The sequence below is a fragment of the Abrus precatorius genome, unplaced genomic scaffold (genome assembly GCF_003935025.1).
Source record: "Abrus precatorius isolate BTA unplaced genomic scaffold, Abrus_2018 Scaffold8, whole genome shotgun sequence".
Lineage (NCBI taxonomy): Eukaryota > Viridiplantae > Streptophyta > Magnoliopsida > Fabales > Fabaceae > Abrus > Abrus precatorius.
This window is the reverse complement of record NW_020874428.1, coordinates 21217299-21237739: the sequence shown is the minus strand read 5'-3', so window position 1 is coordinate 21237739 and position 20441 is coordinate 21217299. Positions and strand designations below refer to the sequence as shown.

The 20441-nt window shown below is 31.5% G+C and overlaps 2 protein-coding genes across 2 annotated transcripts; both read right to left on the bottom strand.

The window, feature by feature from the left end:
- Positions 1 to 7566: 7566 nt before the first annotated feature.
- Positions 7567 to 9975, bottom strand: LOC113848406. The gene has a single exon (XM_027477894.1). It carries the CDS (start codon positions 9973 to 9975, stop codon positions 8983 to 8985), a length of 993 nt encoding a protein of 330 aa, XP_027333695.1. The 3' UTR covers positions 7567 to 8982.
- Positions 9976 to 15031: 5056 nt separating this feature from the next.
- LOC113847683 (exocyst complex component EXO70B1-like) lies at positions 15032 to 17608 on the bottom strand. The gene has a single exon (XM_027476922.1). The coding sequence runs from the start codon at positions 17567 to 17569 to the stop codon at positions 15584 to 15586; it is 1986 nt and encodes a 661-aa protein (XP_027332723.1). The 5' UTR covers positions 17570 to 17608; the 3' UTR covers positions 15032 to 15583.
- Between the last annotated feature and the right edge of the window lie 2833 nt (positions 17609 to 20441).

The following is a 20441-nucleotide window of genomic DNA, read 5'->3' as shown; positions in this document are numbered from 1 at the left end:
AGTGATGTAGTATCCATACTTCAACTGCTTAGGAAATGGCTTCAACTCATATGCAAGAGGCAGTGTTAGAGAAGGAGGCAATGTAAAAATTGGAGTTGAATCTGCAGCGAATGCATCATAATTTACTTTTTCAGAATCTGCAATAGCTGCAACAAAATCACCATAAACATATGTATCAATCTCAACACAGATGCTACATTTTGTAGAATCTTTACATGCATCACAAATAAAAGAATTAGGATAATTGGCTAAGTTAGGATAATTAATACAATCTGAAAATTCAGAAAACTCAGCCAAATTATCATCAACTACATCATTCAACAATTTATCATGTAAAACCAAATGAAATGGAAGAGGAACAGGTTACTCAAAACTGTCTTCTGCCTCGGTAGAAGTGGCATGATCAGTAGGAGCAAATTCTACACTTGTTGGGCTACAATCACTTGCTAGAACAGTAGCATTAAGATCTTCATCTATTGATTGCTGCTTTTGCGAGTCTTGAATGCTCTTTCTTAAACTCAAAGTAACATTCTCTGGTTCAACAACTGGTTGTGCAAAAAGATTATCAGGACCTTGAGTTTGCAATTGATTCAAAGTGGAAACCAACTCTCCAATTTGTGTTTGTAGATCCTGGATGTTGGCCTCTATTCTATGTTGGAACTGCTCTGTTCTATGCTAGAACTTCATATCGTTAATTTCCATTTCCCTTATCAACTCTTCCAAGGAAGGCTCATTCTTGGGAGGTGCAGAATTTTGTGGTGGGAGTTGATATTGTTGCTGCGTAAAATTATCCCATCCTAAGTTTGAATGATTCATCCAACCTGTAGGTTCATGCAATATAGGACAAAAGTCAGTGGAATGTTCAGGTGAAGTACAAATCTCACACAATATTGCATCTATCTGTGAGAATGTCAATTGCTTGATCAAAGAAGCTAAATCATCTAGCTTGTTTTCTATTCTTCTTTGATTATCAACATGAAAAGTTCTCTCAGCCATAATATCTAAATAAGAATGAAAAGACAAACTTTTTTTAATTTTTTTTTTCTTTTTTAGAAACCACCAACTAGCCTCTGGCCTATTGCCATTGTGTAGATCTCGTCGAGCTGTATTACAATAAGAAATCAGAGCTGTATGCAAAAAGTTATGCTACTTTTAAGTTTGGACAAAGATCTACATGTTCAGTTACACGCCTGTGTAGTTTTTGAAAATTGTTGGGCAGAGATCTACATGGCCATGTACATGGCCGTGTACTTGACCGTGTACATCTCTGTGTGAGAATTTTTTACTTTATTTTTTTAAGTTTTGGGCAATGATCTACACGGCCGTGTACTTTTTCAACGAATGCAGAATGCATAAACACAACACAGAATGCAGAGAATTGAATGATGTAATACTAAGCAAGGACAAATGACTACCTACTATGCTATTCAAAGGCTACCAAAACAGAATGCAATTACACAATTATGCTAAAGGAAAAGTATTAATTATGCAGAATCCTAATTCAATAATAATAAAAAAATGCTAATTATCTAGAATCCTAATTCGATGAAAAATGCTAATTATGCAAAATCCTAATTAGATGTAAAACGCAACATAGAATATGCAATGTAATCATATTACTACAGAATTATATAATCAAATAACATCATCATCCCCGGCAACGGTGCCAAAATTTGATCGTGAGTGTCGCTCTCAGACAAATTAATAAAAATAAAACTACATAAAAATTATGTAGTAAGAGGTGCAATTCGAATTGTCTCCCAAATGATGATAACGTTATATGATTATAAATTTAGAGGGGTTTGATTTATAGAATAACACTAATTAGAATCAAAAGTTAACAAGAATTAAAGACTCTAATTCAAGAATTTAGAAGAACTATGACCACTTTATCACCGGATTCCAAGAAGATGCATCAATCAACAAATTAGTGATTAACATTAAATTTGAATGAAACCTCAATTCAAATTAAGCATTCACATGAGAACTCTCATGCATTTGATTAACACACAATTCGCTCAAAGTTCAGAAACCTCTAGAACCTAATCAATTTGTATTAATTTAATTCACCAATGTCATTAATCTTAGATCTCAAACCTGGAAATCTAATTCACACTCCTTCAAGAATTAATTACATATATCAACCGAATAATATGTAATTAAACAACTGCACAATTATCAATCCAAACGAAGAACATCAATTCAAAATCATAATTAGCAAAAGGAGAAAGAAGGAAGAGATGAAACCGAATTTGTTGTTGAATAAATTGCGAAATCGATCCTCAAGAGTGTCTCAGCCCTTTTTCAATCCTTGGACTAGATGAAAGTCTAAGCCTCCATTAATGGAGAAAAATGAAAGGTAAAAACTGAAGAGAAAGAGAAGAAGAAAACAAAAATCCTAAAACATAAACCTAATCTCACCTCACGCTCAACCTGCTGCCCTAATTTAAATACAAGCTCCTAAGGGTCAAAACATAAAACTTAATGAATAATTATTCAATTACATTAATCCTTTACTCAATAGCTATCTTTGGAATCCTTATTTGTTCAAATTCAAATTCTGGAGGGAAAGTTATACTTGTAATTGCTGTTCAATATCCATGCTGAATCTGTGAAGATATTACGTGGTATTTTTATCCATGAAGATCTGTCCGATTCAATTTCTGATATGAAGTGAAATTGTACCCCTGGATGTTAGCTTCAAAAAACAACTGGAATGAGCTTAAAAAGACATCTATAGACTGAGATATGGCCCAAATACTGCACCAAGGTCAGAAACCATAAGTGCAGCATTCTTACTTTTTCCAGGCCCAGTTTCAACTTCTTATCATCAGAATTGGGTTTTGACCTCTCATAAGAATTGTGTTCCTTTCTCTTAGCTTTCCTACAAATCAAGAATCACAATGAAATGAGTTCTACAACTCAAGATATGGTCCAGAAACCAAAATAGTATCAGAATTTGACAAATACTGAAAAAATTAAATAAAGCCCAAATAAAATTCAAACATCATAAAATGATCCAATTCAAACTAATTAGGCACAAAAGAGGATTAATAAGCTAGGAATGAGAGGAAATAAGGTTATAAAAATCCAATTGATCAGGCAGCTATCAATATAATGGTCTGTAGCTGAGCAAATCCCACACAATATGGCTGGAACGGATGGTGGAGGAGGTGAAAATGCAGCAACACTCTTTTGCATGGAAGCCAATTGCTTCACCATGGATGCTAATTCATCAAGCTTGTGTTCCAGCTTACTAGATTGAGCAACTTGTACTTCACTCATATTTCTGGTAACATAAGAATTTTGCCTTGTTGCAAATTGTTGGGAGTTGGCAGCCATGTTCTCAATCAAGTTGCGGGCTTCAACCGGAGTTTTGTCAACCAACGCCCCTCCACTTGCGGCATCTATCATGCTTCGATCCATAGGGTGCAATCCCTCATAAAAATATTGTATCAACAATTGATCACTAATTTGGTGATGGGGGCAGCTAGCACATAATCTCTTGAATCTTTCCCAATATTCATAAAAGGTTTCTCTTTCAAGCTGCTTTATCCCACATATTTCCTTTCTTATGGACGCAGCTCTTGATGCTAGGAAAAATTTCTCCAGGAAAAGTCTTTTCAAGTTATCCCAACTAGTAATAGATCCTGGAGAAAGATAGTAGAGCCAATCCTTGGCTGCATCCATCAGAGAGAACGGAAAAGCTTTTAATTTGACATGCTCTTCAGGCACACCATGTGGCCTCATGGTTGAACAAACAATGTGGAACTCCTTGAGGTGTTTGTGCGGATCCTCACTTGCAAGACCATGAAATCTTGGCAACAAGTGTATTAGTCCAGTCTTTAATACAAAAGGAGCATCAATATCAGGATACTGTATGCATAAAGTTTGATATGTTACATCTGGTATAGCCAGTTCCTTTAATGTTCTTTCATTGTCAGCCATTTGCTCAAATTCAGATTCTAAAGAATGAGGTGATAAATAGATAGATGAAGGGGATGAAGGTTCCTCAAAATGTTCATAATTATGTCTATGTAATCTAATGCTACTATGAAATGTCCTACCAATCTCTGGGTCAAGTGGATACAAGTCTCCAGGATTCGATCTGGTCATGCACTAGAAACTAACCATGAGGAATGAAAAGAAGTTAAATGAAACAGCAAAAATGCAGAAAAATTCAGCTAACAATTATGCAGAAAAATGATATCTAAGTGCAGTAAAATTGAGCAATAACACTAAACAGCAAAAACAGAAAGAAGTTGCAAACTATGGCAAGAAAAACGTAACACACACTCACAAATTCTGCAGAATTCTGCAGCAAAAATAGGGCAAAGTGCAGAAAAATTGAAAACAGAACACTAAAATAGAGCAACTAACAAGTTCAATGCAAAATTAACACCAAAGTCCCCGGCAACGGCACTAATTTGATGAACGATAGATTTTCGTTTCGCAAAAAGATTTATCTTCAACCTTTATCAAAATATGCAAAAAAATTCATGTAGTCTAGGATGCAAGCCTAGGTTGTCTCCAACGACTTTGGTTTGTAACATATATTGAACATGTTGTAAACATTTACTATAAGCAATTAAAACAATGAGGTTTGTGTGATTCCAATTTTAATGTAAAGGCAAGTGATGAAATTAATGAATCCAATCAATGAAATATGCAATCCTTAGTTTGTTCATGTAATTCTATCCCTATCCCTCTCAAGATTCAATATTTTTCCTATTCCTTTGAATTAGGGTAACTCAAAAAGCAACAATTAACCTTAACGTCCCATACAAATTAAACAATCTTCATGGGCTCCAACTTTTTTCTCCAAGATTACGCAACCTTAGAAACTAACTTAGGATTAAGCAAACTAAGCTAAGAATTTCATTAAAACGAATTAGGATTAATTAAGCAATGTCTCCTAAATTCAACCATTAATTCAATTCAAAGAGTTGAGAAATGCAAATTCATAAAGAAAAGGGAATTATATTGACATTCATACCCAGGAATTCAAGAATCCATGAACTCACTAAGGATTACAAGAAAGCTTAGCCCTCCATAAGGATGAGTCTTACAAATTCAAGATGAAAACAAGGAAAATTTAACATCATCAATGCAAGAATTAAAGGAAAATGAAGAAAAATTGTAAATCAAACCCTAAGATTGGCCTTGGCTGTAACCCAAGGATCCTAAGCTCTGCAAAATGCTCCCAAAGTGGCAAAAGAATCTAAAGTTATATAAAAAGCTCTGTACCCTAATTTCTCAAATCCTATTTATAGTGCAGAAATTTTCACCCAAAGTAACTACTATAGTTTCATAGTGATGATGCGCATCGCTCCATAGTGGTTACTCTCGTTCCATAGTGTTTACGCACAAGTCCTGTGTTTTGGGCCTCTCTGGAGTTATCACTTTGGCTTCATAGTGATAACGCACAACGCTCCATAGTGGTTACTCTTGTTCCATAGTATTTACGCGCAAGTCCTGTGTTTTTTGCCTCTCTGGAGTTGTCACTTTGGTATCAGAATGATAACTTTGGCTGCTCCAAAGTGTCTACTATGGTTCCATAGTAGCTACGCGCAAGTCTTGTGCTTTTTCACCTCTCTAGAGTTGTCACTATGGGTTCATAGTGATCACTTTGGTCTACCCTTCTGGATCTAGCTTGTTGTAGTGTTCACTGTAGACTCCAAAGTGATCACTTTCATCTCAAACTTTCTCAAATGCTAAAAATCCATGGAATAAGTCTAGAAACTCCTGTACAATTATTCAAATGATCAAAATTGCAAACTATATCTATGCAAATCAATGTAATTTAACCAAAAATTAAGAAACCTATGATAAATTGACCAAAATGATGTTTTTATATTATTTACAATTCCTAAGTTTGCTTTTTCTATTAAGAACCATCAAAATGACAAGTAAAAATCTAATAAAATGTAGATTCATCAAGGATCCAAGGGATTTCAAAGGGAGAGGGAGAAATAACCCTCCCCGAATCCTAATCCCCTTTAAATCTCTTTCTGGTCGTGACACTCTTGCTGCAGCAAAAATTTCAAACAAAACTGCACCCTGGTTTCTGTAGAATCTCGCTACAGCGAGACTGCACCCAAAAATACACCTCCAACTTTCGCTCTGTCACTACAGCGAGAATCCTCTCGCTACATTCTCACTGTAGCGAGAACAGCCCAGTATTACACCCTGCACTTAGGCACTTAGTCTATTTTTAACCTATCCAGTCATGCATACACACACATATATACACACACATCCATAACATATATCCAAAAATACACACACACACACATATATATATAACAATAATTAATATTACAAAATTAGGAGCGTTACATAAAATACACACATCTTTGCTTCTTAAAAAAAAATTTGTTTGAGGCTAAAATATTCTATAAGCTTTAGAATGGTGTTGTAGCCAATAAATACTCCAGGATTTGCTCTTTTACCAAGCTTATCAAGCTTGAGACACATAAAAATGGCACAAATAACCAAATACTTTGGAAATATCTAAAGAAGGTTTAAAATCAAACTAAGCTTCAAAAGGAGTTTAATTTTGCATAGCTAATATAAATTGTTGTATTTGTAGCTTCAACTTAACTTTTTTGGTAACTCCTTTTAATGAAGCATACACTTGGCTATCTCTATGATTGATATATTTTTCCTTTCACTCACCTTATTATGTTGATGAGTATAGAACAATGAGTTTATGTTAAATCCCAACTTCTTCACAAAACTATTGAAATTGATCAACAACGTACTCTTTCCCGTTATCAAATCTTAGAGTTTGAATATGGCAGCCACTTTGATTTTCAACAAAGCTTTGAATTTTCAGCACATTTTGGTTAAGTCATCTATAAAAATAATGTAATAAAGGCTTCCTTTTAGTGATAGAGTTCTTTGTGGTCCAACAATATCTATGTGAACAAGTTGGAGCTTCTGACTTACCCTCCATGCACTTTCACGAAATGGTTTTCGTGTTTGCTTCCTATACTAACAAGCTTCACATTCAATTAGATTTTTAGTTAAGGAGAAAACTCCATGAACTAGTTGGTTTTTCAGCATGTAGTTTATTCCCAAATAATTGAAATGACCTAGCATTTTGTGCCAAAGATTAATTGAACTGCTTGTAACTAGAAACATAGCTTTTCACTGGATCAAGTGAAAAGCTCTTGCTCTTCATCTTGATTTTGAACATTTCATGGCCTGCTGAATCTTGAATTATGCAACTTTTATCTTCAAAAAGGACTTTGAATCCTTTCCCAAGTAGTTGTCCAACACTAAGCAAGTTCTGATTAATTTTAGGTACATACAATATATCAATTAACTAAGGAGCTTGTTATAGCTACATTTCTCTTGCCTTTTACTGAACCATTTCCAATTTTGACCCATTTGACTTTAGTGCTCTTCAATTTCTTGAATAGCTCTTTATCATAGGCCATGTGATTAATACAGCCACTATCAATTAGTCAAGACTCGCAGGAGTTGTTACACGAAAAACAGGTTGCAACAAAAAGGTGTTCTTCCTACCTTTGTTATGCATTTTTTTTTTTTTGCCTCAATAACAACTTGTTAGAATTTCGCTCTACAAATTAGTGAAATTACAGATCATGCCCCTTTTGGTTGCATTTGTTATATTTTGTATCCAACCTCCTCTAACATTTAAAGTGAGGATGAGATTTACCACCGCAATGATTACAAGGCAGAAATCTCTCCTTTTTACTGTTGTCTTCATTGTAGCTAGAACTGGCCTCAATTGTAGCTACATCTTTCTTTCTTTTCTTCTTCTTTCCCTTGCCTCCAAGTATGACTTCATAGCTCCTTCTATTGTACATTTGTTTATAATAAATATTCTCTTTTTAAAAGCTTGCAAAAAATTGATTACTTCTACCAAAGAAATACTTGTAAAATCATATTTTCTAAAGCGGAGATTGAACATCAAATCTCTCACGTAAAGTTACAAGTATTTTTGAACTATCCTAAAATCAGATAGTTCAGCACCAAGCAGTCTTACTAAATTAGGTGTATTAAGAAGTTGTTTAGAATATTTTTTAACATTTGTTAACTCGTTCATTTTCATTGCTTCAAATTTTGAAAAGACTCAACACTTTCATACCTTTAATCCATTTGTCACCTTGACATTCATCTTGAAGATAGAATTAAATGACATGATCCGATTCCAAATTTGCAATTCTAGTGAAAATTGAGGATGAAACTGTAGAAAAAAAATAATATTTACTTTTCACTTATTTGTTTTTCTTTCTTTGTGGTTTTCCATTTGAGCTATTGTGGGATTATCTAATAAACTTGGAACACCATAATTAGCTTCTACTATAACTTTCCAAACATCTACAGCCTGAAGATAACTGCCAAGATCTGCAATTGTCTCCATCAAAGATTAGTGAAGCTATTTAAGTTATACTAGCTTCAAAATTCATGATTGGTGAGGTTGATTCTAAAAAGGTAGGGTTAATAGTTAGGTGCTCTCAAAACTTACAAAGATTCTCATAAGTCCCTCAAGAAGGTTCTTTGAAACCAATTGTTATTTTTTTAAAAGTAAAAAGAAAATAGAAGACAACAAAAATAACTAGAAGAAGGGTTCCGACAGAATTTTATTGAATGAACTTAAATTTAAATATATAACAAATGAGATCATATCTTACAATTTTAACAACAAAATAACAAATTTTGATAACTAAAAGCTGAAAGATAAAAACAGCTTATCTACTAACAACTAGTAAACAACTAAAAAGATAATCATTGACTTATTCAAATTAATAAAAAACAGTTTAAAAAAATCTCCTACAGCTTTCTAAAGGCATGTTCGAACGGTATATAAAAGAAGTTATCAAACAATGGTGTGGTAACTGGGAGGGTGAAAATGACACAGTAAAAGGGAGCTTCTGAAATCTTAAGTATCATTAATATTTAATTATAGTAAAAGTGGTAAGATTGGCAAGCAAAATATGAAATGATAGTTCATATTGATATTGAACTCTTTAGTTTGTGAATTTCCAATTGTCTCTTGCTGTAAGAGGCATCTGGCAAGTCAGTGGGGACAGGCTCTGAAGGTAGAAGTGAATAAAAATATTCAGATGATGGGTTCCTCTTCAAACTATCCGCAGGCTTGTAATGGTTATGGATACTCCTGTAGCGTGTTTCAACAATTTGCCCTTCAATAGTGTTCACAACTTTTTTCTTCACAGTGCAATTGGGTTGTGCGCATTTGTAGTAGCTTATCTGATTTTCACCCCCTTTCACTAATTTCACTTCATACTTTTTCCAATTGTACCCATCACCCACCCTTCTTCTTAACCCCTGACTTTGTTGGTGACTGTTGCTATACTGAGACTGTAAGACACTTGTGTTGTCATCGGCTTCTCTTTCTACTTCTTCTGCAGCATCAATGTCTATGTTTACGTGGTCTTCCATTCTTCGAGTTCCAACATGTGTTTTAGACTCAAATTTGGAACGTAGAACCATGAGACAGTAGCAGAAAATTGCTGCAACTATAGACAACATCAAGTTGATCATCATAAGTTGAACAGTTAGACAACCAAGGAAGAAATTGAGGAGATCCGCTTCAAACCCAAGGTCAATTTGCCTTGACAAGCACAAAGACATAAAAGCAAGGGCTCCACATGAAATCAAACTTAATAGGTCTGGTTTTCCATTCTCATCCTTATCATATACAAAGGAGTAAAAGGAAGTGAGCAACAAAACTAGAACACCCACGTGAGCTTTCATCAAGAAACTCTTAGAAAGATTCCATGTTTTCAAAAATAACATCATGCTGCTGATACAGAAACTTACCATGGTGTAAAGGGTGATCTTCAACAAGTTCCACTCTCCAAATATATGTTTGAAAGAGGAACTCAATGCATAACAGATTAGTCCAATGACACTTGATAAGAATCCCAGAACTCTCCATAGCTTTTTCTGTACTCGCCGTTTGGGAATTTGGAAAGGCATGGTACTTAATTTCTAAAGGGCAGGGTAATTGCTTTGGCTTATTAGAGATGGGTTGGAGATTGAAAGGAACCTACTAAATTGAAAGAAAATTATTGCTATAAAGCTTAAAATCTGAATACTTTGGAAAATGATGATGATAGTGATGCGTTATCATACAAGCTCACAAAGTCATCATATAAGGTCACAAAGTCACGACGAACTGTTGATAAGTTTGCTGACAGTTACTTGTTGCAACTTTGACTTGGACTAAAACCAAGTAAACCTAAAACATAGAAACAAAGTAAGGAAACATGTTTGTGATTCTACTTACTAAGTTTGGAACTGGAAATATACTACTGAGTTTTCCAGGGATATTCTTTTTTCTTCCTTTAGCTGCCCAAGTTAAGGTAAAATTCACAAGCTCTTCTAAAAGTGACTTTCGTATTCTCTTGTGCAAGATTAGGTGCTCCAGATTCATTGCTGTGTAGCTTCAAAAGGTCCAAGTCCTTCTTGTGGAGTTTCATTGCTCTCTTTAGGCTACGTTGTGTAGCACTACTGAAAATGATTTGTTGACTCTTAACAGTAAAATAATGATATGTAGACTGGTGTTCGTTGTAAGGTAAATCGATACGCTCCATCATAAGCCTACAGCCTGAAGTTGTATAATCAGCAAATACCAAAAGCACCTTTACAAATAATTTCTGAAGAATGGGAAATTTGAGGGAGCTTGGATGGGAACAAGAAAATTATTATACACTCTGGAAAGCTTAGACTCTACGTTGCATAACTGGATATGGAATATAATAATTTTAAAAAATTAAAGATACTGGTTTGCTTGTATAATTTTAAAAAAATAAAAAAATGAAGTGTATAAAATAGCTATATATTGTTATAAAAATATTTATAATGAAAAAATTAACAAAATAATCATATTCTATATTTTATCAGTGAGAAGATGAATAAATTTAATTGAATAGAGAAATAAATATGCAATTTTTTTAACCTTTAAGGCTAAGTTTTAACGTTTTCAAGTAGGTAAAATTTTATTAAAAATAAAAAAATATTATATTGAAGATATAAAGTGTAATAAATGTTTTGTTTTTTTTTAATAAAAGTTTATTATTAGCATATTTTCAAACTTAATTTTTAGATAAAAAGAACTCAATTAAAAATTAAAGCTAACAAAACAAATCAATATAAAAAATGAGAAACAGATAAAACAGTCTTTAAATTCATAAAAAAATTATCATCCAAGAAATATCTAATACTTAAAATATAATTAATTATATCTAAAGTTGAATATAATCTTATTAAAATTATATTTATATCCTACGTATAATTATTTTGATAAATATCTACATGTATTTAATATGTATCAATACCCAACACGATACGGTTTGACAAGAAAAGAAAGTGTCCATGTGCTAGAAAAAGAATTGTCAAAAACTCAGCCCTAATTAATTTAACCTTAACTTAAAAAAAAGTGTCCACTTGCTGGAAATAGAATTATCAAATAGTGAACCTCAATTAATTTAACCTTGAGTTAAGACAAAACGACTTAAATTTTTATTATTATTATATAAAAAGTTCATAAAATTAAAAACTTATAAATAGTTTCAGGGTAGGATGTTAGTTTAGTTGTGTTTTTTTTTTAGCTTTGCAAGCCCTGTTGAATAATAAAAAAAAAAACAACTCATAAAATTAAATTAGTCAACCATAACTCATGAATTAACTATTTTTTAAAAAATTATCTTAACTCGCATTTTTATAGAATGATTATATACTATGAAATAATTTATTAAAAATATTTATTTTATATAATATATTTTCTATTATAAACTTGTAAATAAATAAATTTATTTAAAAATAGATGAAAAAATTAAATTTATATAATATTAAATATTTAAAATAAATTATTGTTATTAAATAATATTAAATAAAATATAACAAATTTAACAATAAATTAAGTTATATATTTCTCTAATTTTTTCTATAGTATCGATAATTATTAAATTATAATAATATATTTTTTAATACAATTTTATTTAAAAAAATAACACATTATTTTAGAGCTTGGACTTGTTTTACATTAGTGGAACAATCTCTGCCGACTGGTTTGCTTTATGGTTTTTCCACGTTAGAGTCAAATCATCAAACAAGTTCATTTGTGAACTTTATGCATATAAGCACTGAGTGCATAGTCATTTATACTAATGAGAATCACTTGAATAATTAATAGTTATATAAAAATGATGCAATTTTCATAAGTTAATTAGATCTAGTTATGTTGTTTTGTCCCAAAAAAAAAAAAAAGTTATGTTATTTTGTTTTTCCGGTCTCTCATACATCTTTACATTTTTTTATTGAATATTTTTGTCTCAATTCATAGACGCATATAAATCGATGTGTTAAGAATGTAGAAAATAAAATTTACACATGTTTAGCTGTTTTTATTTTTATTTTTTAAAAGTAAGCAGGTTAATTATCAATCTTCATAGTTATATTAAATTTCATTTTTTCGTGAAACTAGAATAAAAATGTTTTGATTTTATTGAAAAATAATTATTAAATTGTTTTCAATGCAATAACAATAGTTTAATATGATATATTTTGAGTGAGCTTGGACTTCTATTCTTATTGTGGTACTGTGGAACTGTAATTCCTTTTCCTTTGGAGACTTCTTTGGCTGTTTCTTAGTCATTGATATTCAATAATTGTTTTTTATTTTATTCAGAAAGATGCTTGTTAACATGATCTTGTTGTAAGAGGTAGAGAGGGGATTGAGATTGTAAGGAACTTACTAAATTGTAAGAAAATTGTTGCTATAAAGCCAGAGATCTGAAGAGTTAGGAAATTACTAGTTAATTTTAGTTTTTAAAAAAAGTAAGTACTGCAGTCTCAAAAAGATATTAATTATTTTTAAAATTGAATACCCAAAATTTTCTTTTTATGCAAATTAATTTTTGAAATTTTGTAAATATTTAAATACATAACTTATTTAAGTATTTATTTAATAAGTTATTTTTAAACGATTTATATTATGAATCTAATGATAAAATTTATTAAAATAAGTTAAAATAAATTATTTCAATAAATTATACTTAAAATATTATTAAAATGAATTATAAAATTAATATCCTTAATAATAACTTCACCCTTCAAAAGTCATGAACTAGTTAAGAAAATTTCTCTTTGAGAAAATAATTTATGTAGATGAAAATAAAGAAATATTGTCTTTTAAATGTTTGTCATAAAAAAAAAATTCAAAGTACTTCTATATATTAAACTTGGTCCTCACTTGATTGATGAGAGGATGAACATCGTAGTAACTGGTCCTCTATCTCGGGATTTATTGATTTGATGAATCGACTTTATCTGTATTTAATGTGCAGATAAGATATATGAGAAGATTGCTTGTTAAGTGTACCTAACTCCAATGGGAAATAAGAAAGAAAGAAGTTACTTGAAGGAATTTGGGAGTGTATATTCCCATTCTCACGGTTTCAAGTACAAGAAGTGCTTTATTATTGCCTTGGCTTGTGCTAGCAGAGGTGCTTAACAGCGTTATTGTCTCGGCTTATACTTATTTTTCTTTCTTTATTGTTTTTTTTTTATTTTACAAGTTTATTTTTATTTGTTGACCTTTTTTCTAAAAAAATTTGGGCTTTTTACTCTTTTTTTATCCGAGTTTTGACAGGCTTAAACTTGAGTGATTTTCTTATCTTGCACACCTTAGACAATTTATACTTGGAAGTCCTTTTACTTGTGTACCATTAGATTTCTTGCTAACCTACTTAGACGCACTTTACTATCTTTAACACCACTGTACAAGTCTGATTTTGTCCTCTTCACGACAGTAACTCCTCAATGTTATACAACATTATATTTCTCTTTTTAACAACATTTAATTTCTTACTAGAGACAATTCAATTTCAGAATCACATAGCTATTATGTTCAGTTTACTAAATAATGAGCACACTACAATTGTAACTTCTCTTTGTCAACCGCAATTCAAATATTATACCTCAGTCCTTAATTTCATATTGAATATTATTTGCTTGGATGACACTGTTAACGCATTACACATTAACTACACTAATCACATACATCTAAAATGGAAAGAGAGGTAGGATTGAGAGCAAAACGAAAGACAATTACTATACATGATGATAAGAGTCCAAGACTAATTGTAAATATTTGGATACAAAGACAAACTTCCCAGAATTGCTTCTCACTCAATTAAAGAGTGGCTGCAGAGGTGATGTGCTGATTCGTCCTGTTGCCTACAGATCCTTCATAAATTTTATACTACCTGTCGACTAGTACACATTGGTGAAAAGAAAAGAGATGGGCAAGCTTTAAAGCTTCAAAGATCCCACATTTGAGCAACTTGATGTCATCAAGACTCCATGCCAGGGAAGATGCAGCCCCCTGGTAAGCACTTAGTGTGGGTTTCAATATCAATTTTGCATCTTCTAGCACCTGACACCAATCCTTCAAATATTAGTAAAGGTATCTGAGCAGCGATTGGAAGACACAACATGTATGCAATCTGAATAAATATTTCTTGCACAAAGTTTAACATGATTCAAATTTGACTTACTCAAGGTTGCAGGACATGCAAGGAATTTTACCTTTCTTGACAATTCAACTGTCAAACTTCTGTGCTTGATCAATTTATATAAAAGAAATAATTGTTTGTTTTTGTGAGCTTTTTGAGAGAGTTTTTGAAAAATAAGCGATTATTTTCTCTAAAAGTGGTTACCAAACAAGCTATTATAGTATTCTGCAAAAGTTACCAAAACAAATAACAACGGAAGCAATTAATATCTTATAAACAAGATACTTTTTGTTCGGCAGGCATTAATCTCACAAAATATACCCAGTTGTTTAATACCTCTTGACACAAGCCATTTTCCCAGGAACAAACTTGGCATAATCTATAACGAAATTAATTGCTCTGTTCACCCTCTCCATTATGTGTCTGTTTATATATCATGCCGTTGCATGTCTCTTTAAGTCGTAAAATTTCTTTGCTGAAGTTATAACTAATCAAAGAATCTAGTACTTGAAAAATCATGGAGTGTACTATAAATTGTAGTGAATAACTGAACATACAATAGAGATATATGAATTTAGCAACTGCATTTTGTTATACAAATTGTGAGCTCAACCACAGATTTAATCAAAATTAATAAAATACATCAAAATTAAAAGAATAATCTAACGTAAAAAAATATGTTTCTTAAAATGCTAATCATTGTCACTCAAACCTGCATCAACCACATCATGATCCATCCTCCCCAAATTTGTCAACCAAACATGAATGATTTTACATTACATCTCTATAACAAGTTACAAAATAAGTTTCGGGTCATTCATCTTAATCATTGATTTATTTATTATTATATGATTATATCCAACGGTTAAAATTTGGAGACCATCAAGGGCCACTTCTAACAAGGTCCATATAGATGGTCGCCTGGAAAGGAAACACGCCTTTCTGATTCTGAGTAGAAAACAAATGATGCGTAGGGCACAACCACAAATCCTTCAAGAATTATGTAGAAATTTTGTATTCTAACTTCAAACAAGCTTAGCCCTTTGATTTGATCATTTCCTTCTCTTTCAGCTACACTGATTAATCAGCTTGCTTCCATCAAACAAATTGTTGAGTCGATCTTGAATGTCTGACACTCCATAATCAATATACTCATCAGCATGCATACCAAGAACCTCGTGGAACCTCCCAATAAAGTTTCCATATGCTGGTAAGAAGATGTTTTCTAGGGATATTATTATTTGTTCCCTTAGCTGCTTATCAAAGGCATGCCATGTGGACTGAACACTACAAATTTCCTCAAAATACTTGTTGAATAAATTGAGCTTGTCTTGCATTGACTCTGCTTCAACAATAGGCGCCATCAACTCATTGCAATCCAGCTTCAAAAGGTCCAGTACCTTATTCCATGAGCTTCTCTGATAGAGTTCAAAGTTTTGTTCTGTGCTTTTTCGGAACCAATCATCGTCAGCCAAGGTTTCCAACTGCCACTGCACACACCTCAGATTATTCATGATGAAAAAATAGCACAGTGCAGGGTCCTTGTAGATTTTGCTCTTGGATTCTAATTTTCTTTCAAGTTGCTTCATTATCCTGTTCATAAGTACAGAGAATGAAAATGCTCCAGCTCCATCATTAACCTTGGGGTACTCCTGTAAGATTTTATCCAAGATCTGTTGTGACCAGTAAGCAGGGAGGAGGTTGTTGATGACGCTGCTAGTCATTGGATGAACCCCACCATCGTCTGAAGCATCTAACTCTGCCGATGGCACCTGAAAAATCAGAGTCTCAAATTCCATGAAAATATCCCTGCATGCTTCTCCCAATCTGTTTTTGACTGTGATTGCTTCATTCACCAACGACTTAGGAAACAATGACCGGAATTCAGGAATTAGGTCACGCAATGTCTTAAACATGTCAATGATTTTAAACAAACGCCACGCTTCAGGGCTCCGACTCACAAATGCATCAGCAAAATTCAGCAACTTAACAGTGGCTCCACCACAAACCTCTAAGAAACAAAGATCAACATCAACTGAAGAGAACCCTGAGAAGACACAATCACATAGTCGCCGTTCACTGGGAAACACTATCCTAAGAGCAACCTTGGAAGCTTTATTCCATCTTCCAATCATGTAATCATGAAATCCCATCTTTTGCAACCCTAAAAACTTATTTATTACACATTCCTCCAACCATTTCCTCCTCCAACAACTGTATACATCAAAGCACTCCTTCTCAAACCCAACACTCGCCATCAATTTTGCAGCTTCATGAAGATTGTTGATTGTTTCTGCCGGCAACGCATCAATGAAGAAGTTGTGGTCTGTCACGAACACTTCACACTTGTTCTTAACTTGCTTCAAAAGCAAATTTGTGACATTCAAATTGTTCTCTTGAAGCTTCTCCATACAAGTTATGAAGTGTTCCCTAATAGTAGCTCTATTAGTATTACTCAATTGCTGTGAATCCACTTGAATGACTACATGGCGTTGATCTTCAAGTGCACGATATTCATTTACTTGTGTAGCGTGTAAATAATAACGAAGAATAATAACGGCATAGCTAAAACCCACTCCAACAACAACTAATTGCAACTTAATCTTCATCAATTGAACTGTTAAGCATCCAAGAAAAAAATATAAAAGATCGGCTTCAAATCCGCACTGAGTTTGCCTCGACAAGCTCAGTGACATGATAGCAAACGCAACACACGAAATTAAGCTATATGCATCTGGTTTTCCAGTCACAACTTTATCGACAAAAAAGGAATAAATAGAGGTAATGGTCAAAACCAAAAATATGGAATGAGCTTTTAAACGCATACTGCTACAGTGTTGCCATATTTTTGCGAACAAAACCATGACACAGATGATGAAGCTGAAAACAGTGTAAAGGAATATTTTGAAGGAGTTCCAGTTTCCAAATAGATGGGTAAATGAAGAGCTGAGAGCGTAGGAAAGTAGTCCAACGAGAGCAGAAGCAAAACCCAGGAATCTCCATAGCTTTGACTGCATGAACCATCTCAGAATCTGAACCAGTATTGGCGACATGTTCCCTTTCAATTAGAGTCCGCGGATGGTCCGGTAATATGGGAGGGTATACAGAGAATAATTTCATTACATAAATAAGGACATGTTACAGGAAGTAAAAATAATAAAATTTTATCCAAAAATATTTATTATATTTTTATTTTTAAAATAAATAATTTTTTTTTCATTTTACATGTTTAAATTCATTTCTAAACAACAAAATCTTATAAATAAAAGGATTAAATATATTTTTGGTCTTAAAATATATCAAAATTTAATTTTTTATGTAATCATTTTTTATTTTATTCTCTATATTATTTTAAGTTATTGACTTTAGTCATTATTAAAAGATGATATTCAGATATGTTAATTATTAAATTTTATATTACGTTTTTTTTATAAAGTCTCGCCAATTAAAGTAAAAATATTAATAGCTATCATATAACTCTATGATTAAAAAAAATTCATTCATATAATTATATATATATATATATATATATATATATTCATCTATAAAAAGAGAAAAAAAAATATTTTTATGATGAAGGGAAATAGAAAATGAGATGCACAAGTCTAAGACACAATGTATTATTTGATTGAAAGAAATAGAAAAATAAAATATGCTGTGAAAGATGCGTGTAAAAATTATGATGTACTACTCCCAATTTCTATAAACTTTTGGATTTAACAACTCTGAAATGTAAAATTATTTAATATTAATTTAAAATAGATTATATTTATTAAATAATTGAATTTAAATATATAATAGATAAGACTTCAATTTATTTTTATTTTACATACTTATCCTCTTTAATAAATTTATATTCATATACTTCTTTTTCCTGCACTATGCAAGAGTTCCTAAACTAATTATTTCAGTAGTTTTAACATTTATTTTAGCAGATAACTCTAATAATATAGATATTACAGAGAAATTAGTTTATTTTATTTTAATAGTGGCCCAATTTCAAAATCACGTGGACAAATTTTTCAGCTGATGGATCTGTTAATTGATTTAATTTATTACAGTAGTGACCAAATTTTGCAGCTGGTTGTTCTGTTATAATTACGTGTGAGGTTGTCGTACCATACGTAAGACAAACTAGGAAGCAAGACTAATCGGGTTGGGTTCACAAATCTTCGTCAACTGAAAGCAATTTGCATTCAAGAGACGAGAGTGTCGCACTGCTCAAGTGGCTTGGAAGAGCATTATTATTTATTACCACAGTAATGTTATTTGAATTAATAAAATTTAATATAACAATATAATATTTTTATTTATATCACAAAAATATATTATAAAAAACAAAAACGTATTTTAATTATCTACTTTTAGAATGATGTAAAGAACCTATCTGTGAAACACTGAAATCGATCTTGTTAGAGTTAAAAATTTCATCGACTATTCAACGTAATTTTCTCTTTACAGAAATAAATTCCTAAAAAATTGGTAACGTGTTTGATTTCAAGTCAAACGCAAAAGCTGTCGTTTACAAGATTTCAAACTTACTGGTAATTAATTATACGTGTCAAAATTGCCAGGTCAAACAAGCTTGAAGTGTGTGTGGTAATCCCAAAATGTTGAAGTCTCTTCTTTATTATAAATTGATGTGAATTTGCGAATTGGGAGTGCTTTTAATATACTAGTACCACAGACCAATTCGCACATCTACGTTAATTATTTCAATTCAAGTTTCACAAATTTGCTTATAATTAATAGCAATACCACCAACGATTGATAATTAAAATCAAAATAAAAATTTATATAATTTTTACATTATATTTTTATAATACTTCTATAACACTACCACTCATCATGTATTATTATCTTTTTATTCTTTTTTTTCCATAATTATAAAATAGTCTGCACAATCTTATTATCAATGGAAAAATAGTTTCTCCCAAATCAAACATAAACTATTAAAGAAAAAAAGAATTCGGGAAATTATGGACAGAAACCCCTTCCTACGCGTTATTCTGAGACCAAAAATAAATGTACACAAGGCTACAAATCCTTTACAAGCAGGATTGATGATAACTGTATTAGGAGTAAAACAAAGAAAAAGAATAAAAGGAGAGATGCAAGAATTTAAGAATTTAACTTGATTCGATGTTTAAAAACTATTTTATTCATTAAATATGTTCAAAAATATTTTAAGAAGTTGCTTACTCAATAACAATAAAAGTTACTTCCCTCCGTCATCATATTTCTTTTTTTTATTGATTTTTTTTTTAAATTTTACATAGATTCATAAAGTTATCATTTTTCTCATAATTTCAACGAATAATATTATTTTGGTTTCTTGTTTACTTTTTCTTTTTAAACTTTGATTTGTTCTTCTTTGATTTTGACTTTGGCTACTCCTTTTTCTAAATTTTTCTTATAAAAGTTTTCACTTAAAGATCAAGTTATGAATGTTATCAAATTTTAAATTATTATTTTTTATAAAAATATTAATAATAAACTTATAACTCTTGAATAGATGATGATAGAATTATCGCTTTCACTTTATTATCACACATGACATGTATTAATACTAAATAGTTAAAAATTATATTAAATTTTGTTAACATGATTAGTTATAAAATTACTTTTTCTTATTTTGAAGTTGAATAACCGATACATCAATTATACTTTATTAAGAGTTGTGAATGATTTTTATATATATTTGACAATGTCTTTATCTGCAATTAATTTGTTAGTTCACAATATTGAAACCAATATTCTTGACTAATTTTAATCTGATCACACTAGGTGTCAATTTAATAACTCTTAATTTAATTGCTCTATGTTATTTGACTTTTCTTTTGTTAAAGGTTGATACAGATAATAAACTATCTTTAAAATTTGAAATATCTGTCATCAAACTTCTTAATTCTCACATTTCTCTCT

Excerpts from the sequence above, each read along its gene's own strand:
- LOC113848406 (XM_027477894.1), bottom strand. The coding sequence starts at position 9,975 with ATGCCTTTCCAAATTCCCAAACGGCGAGTACAGAAAAAGCTATGGAGA.
- LOC113847683 (XM_027476922.1), bottom strand. The coding sequence starts at position 17,569 with ATGTCGCCAATACTGGTTCAGATTCTGAGATGGTTCATGCAGTCAAAG.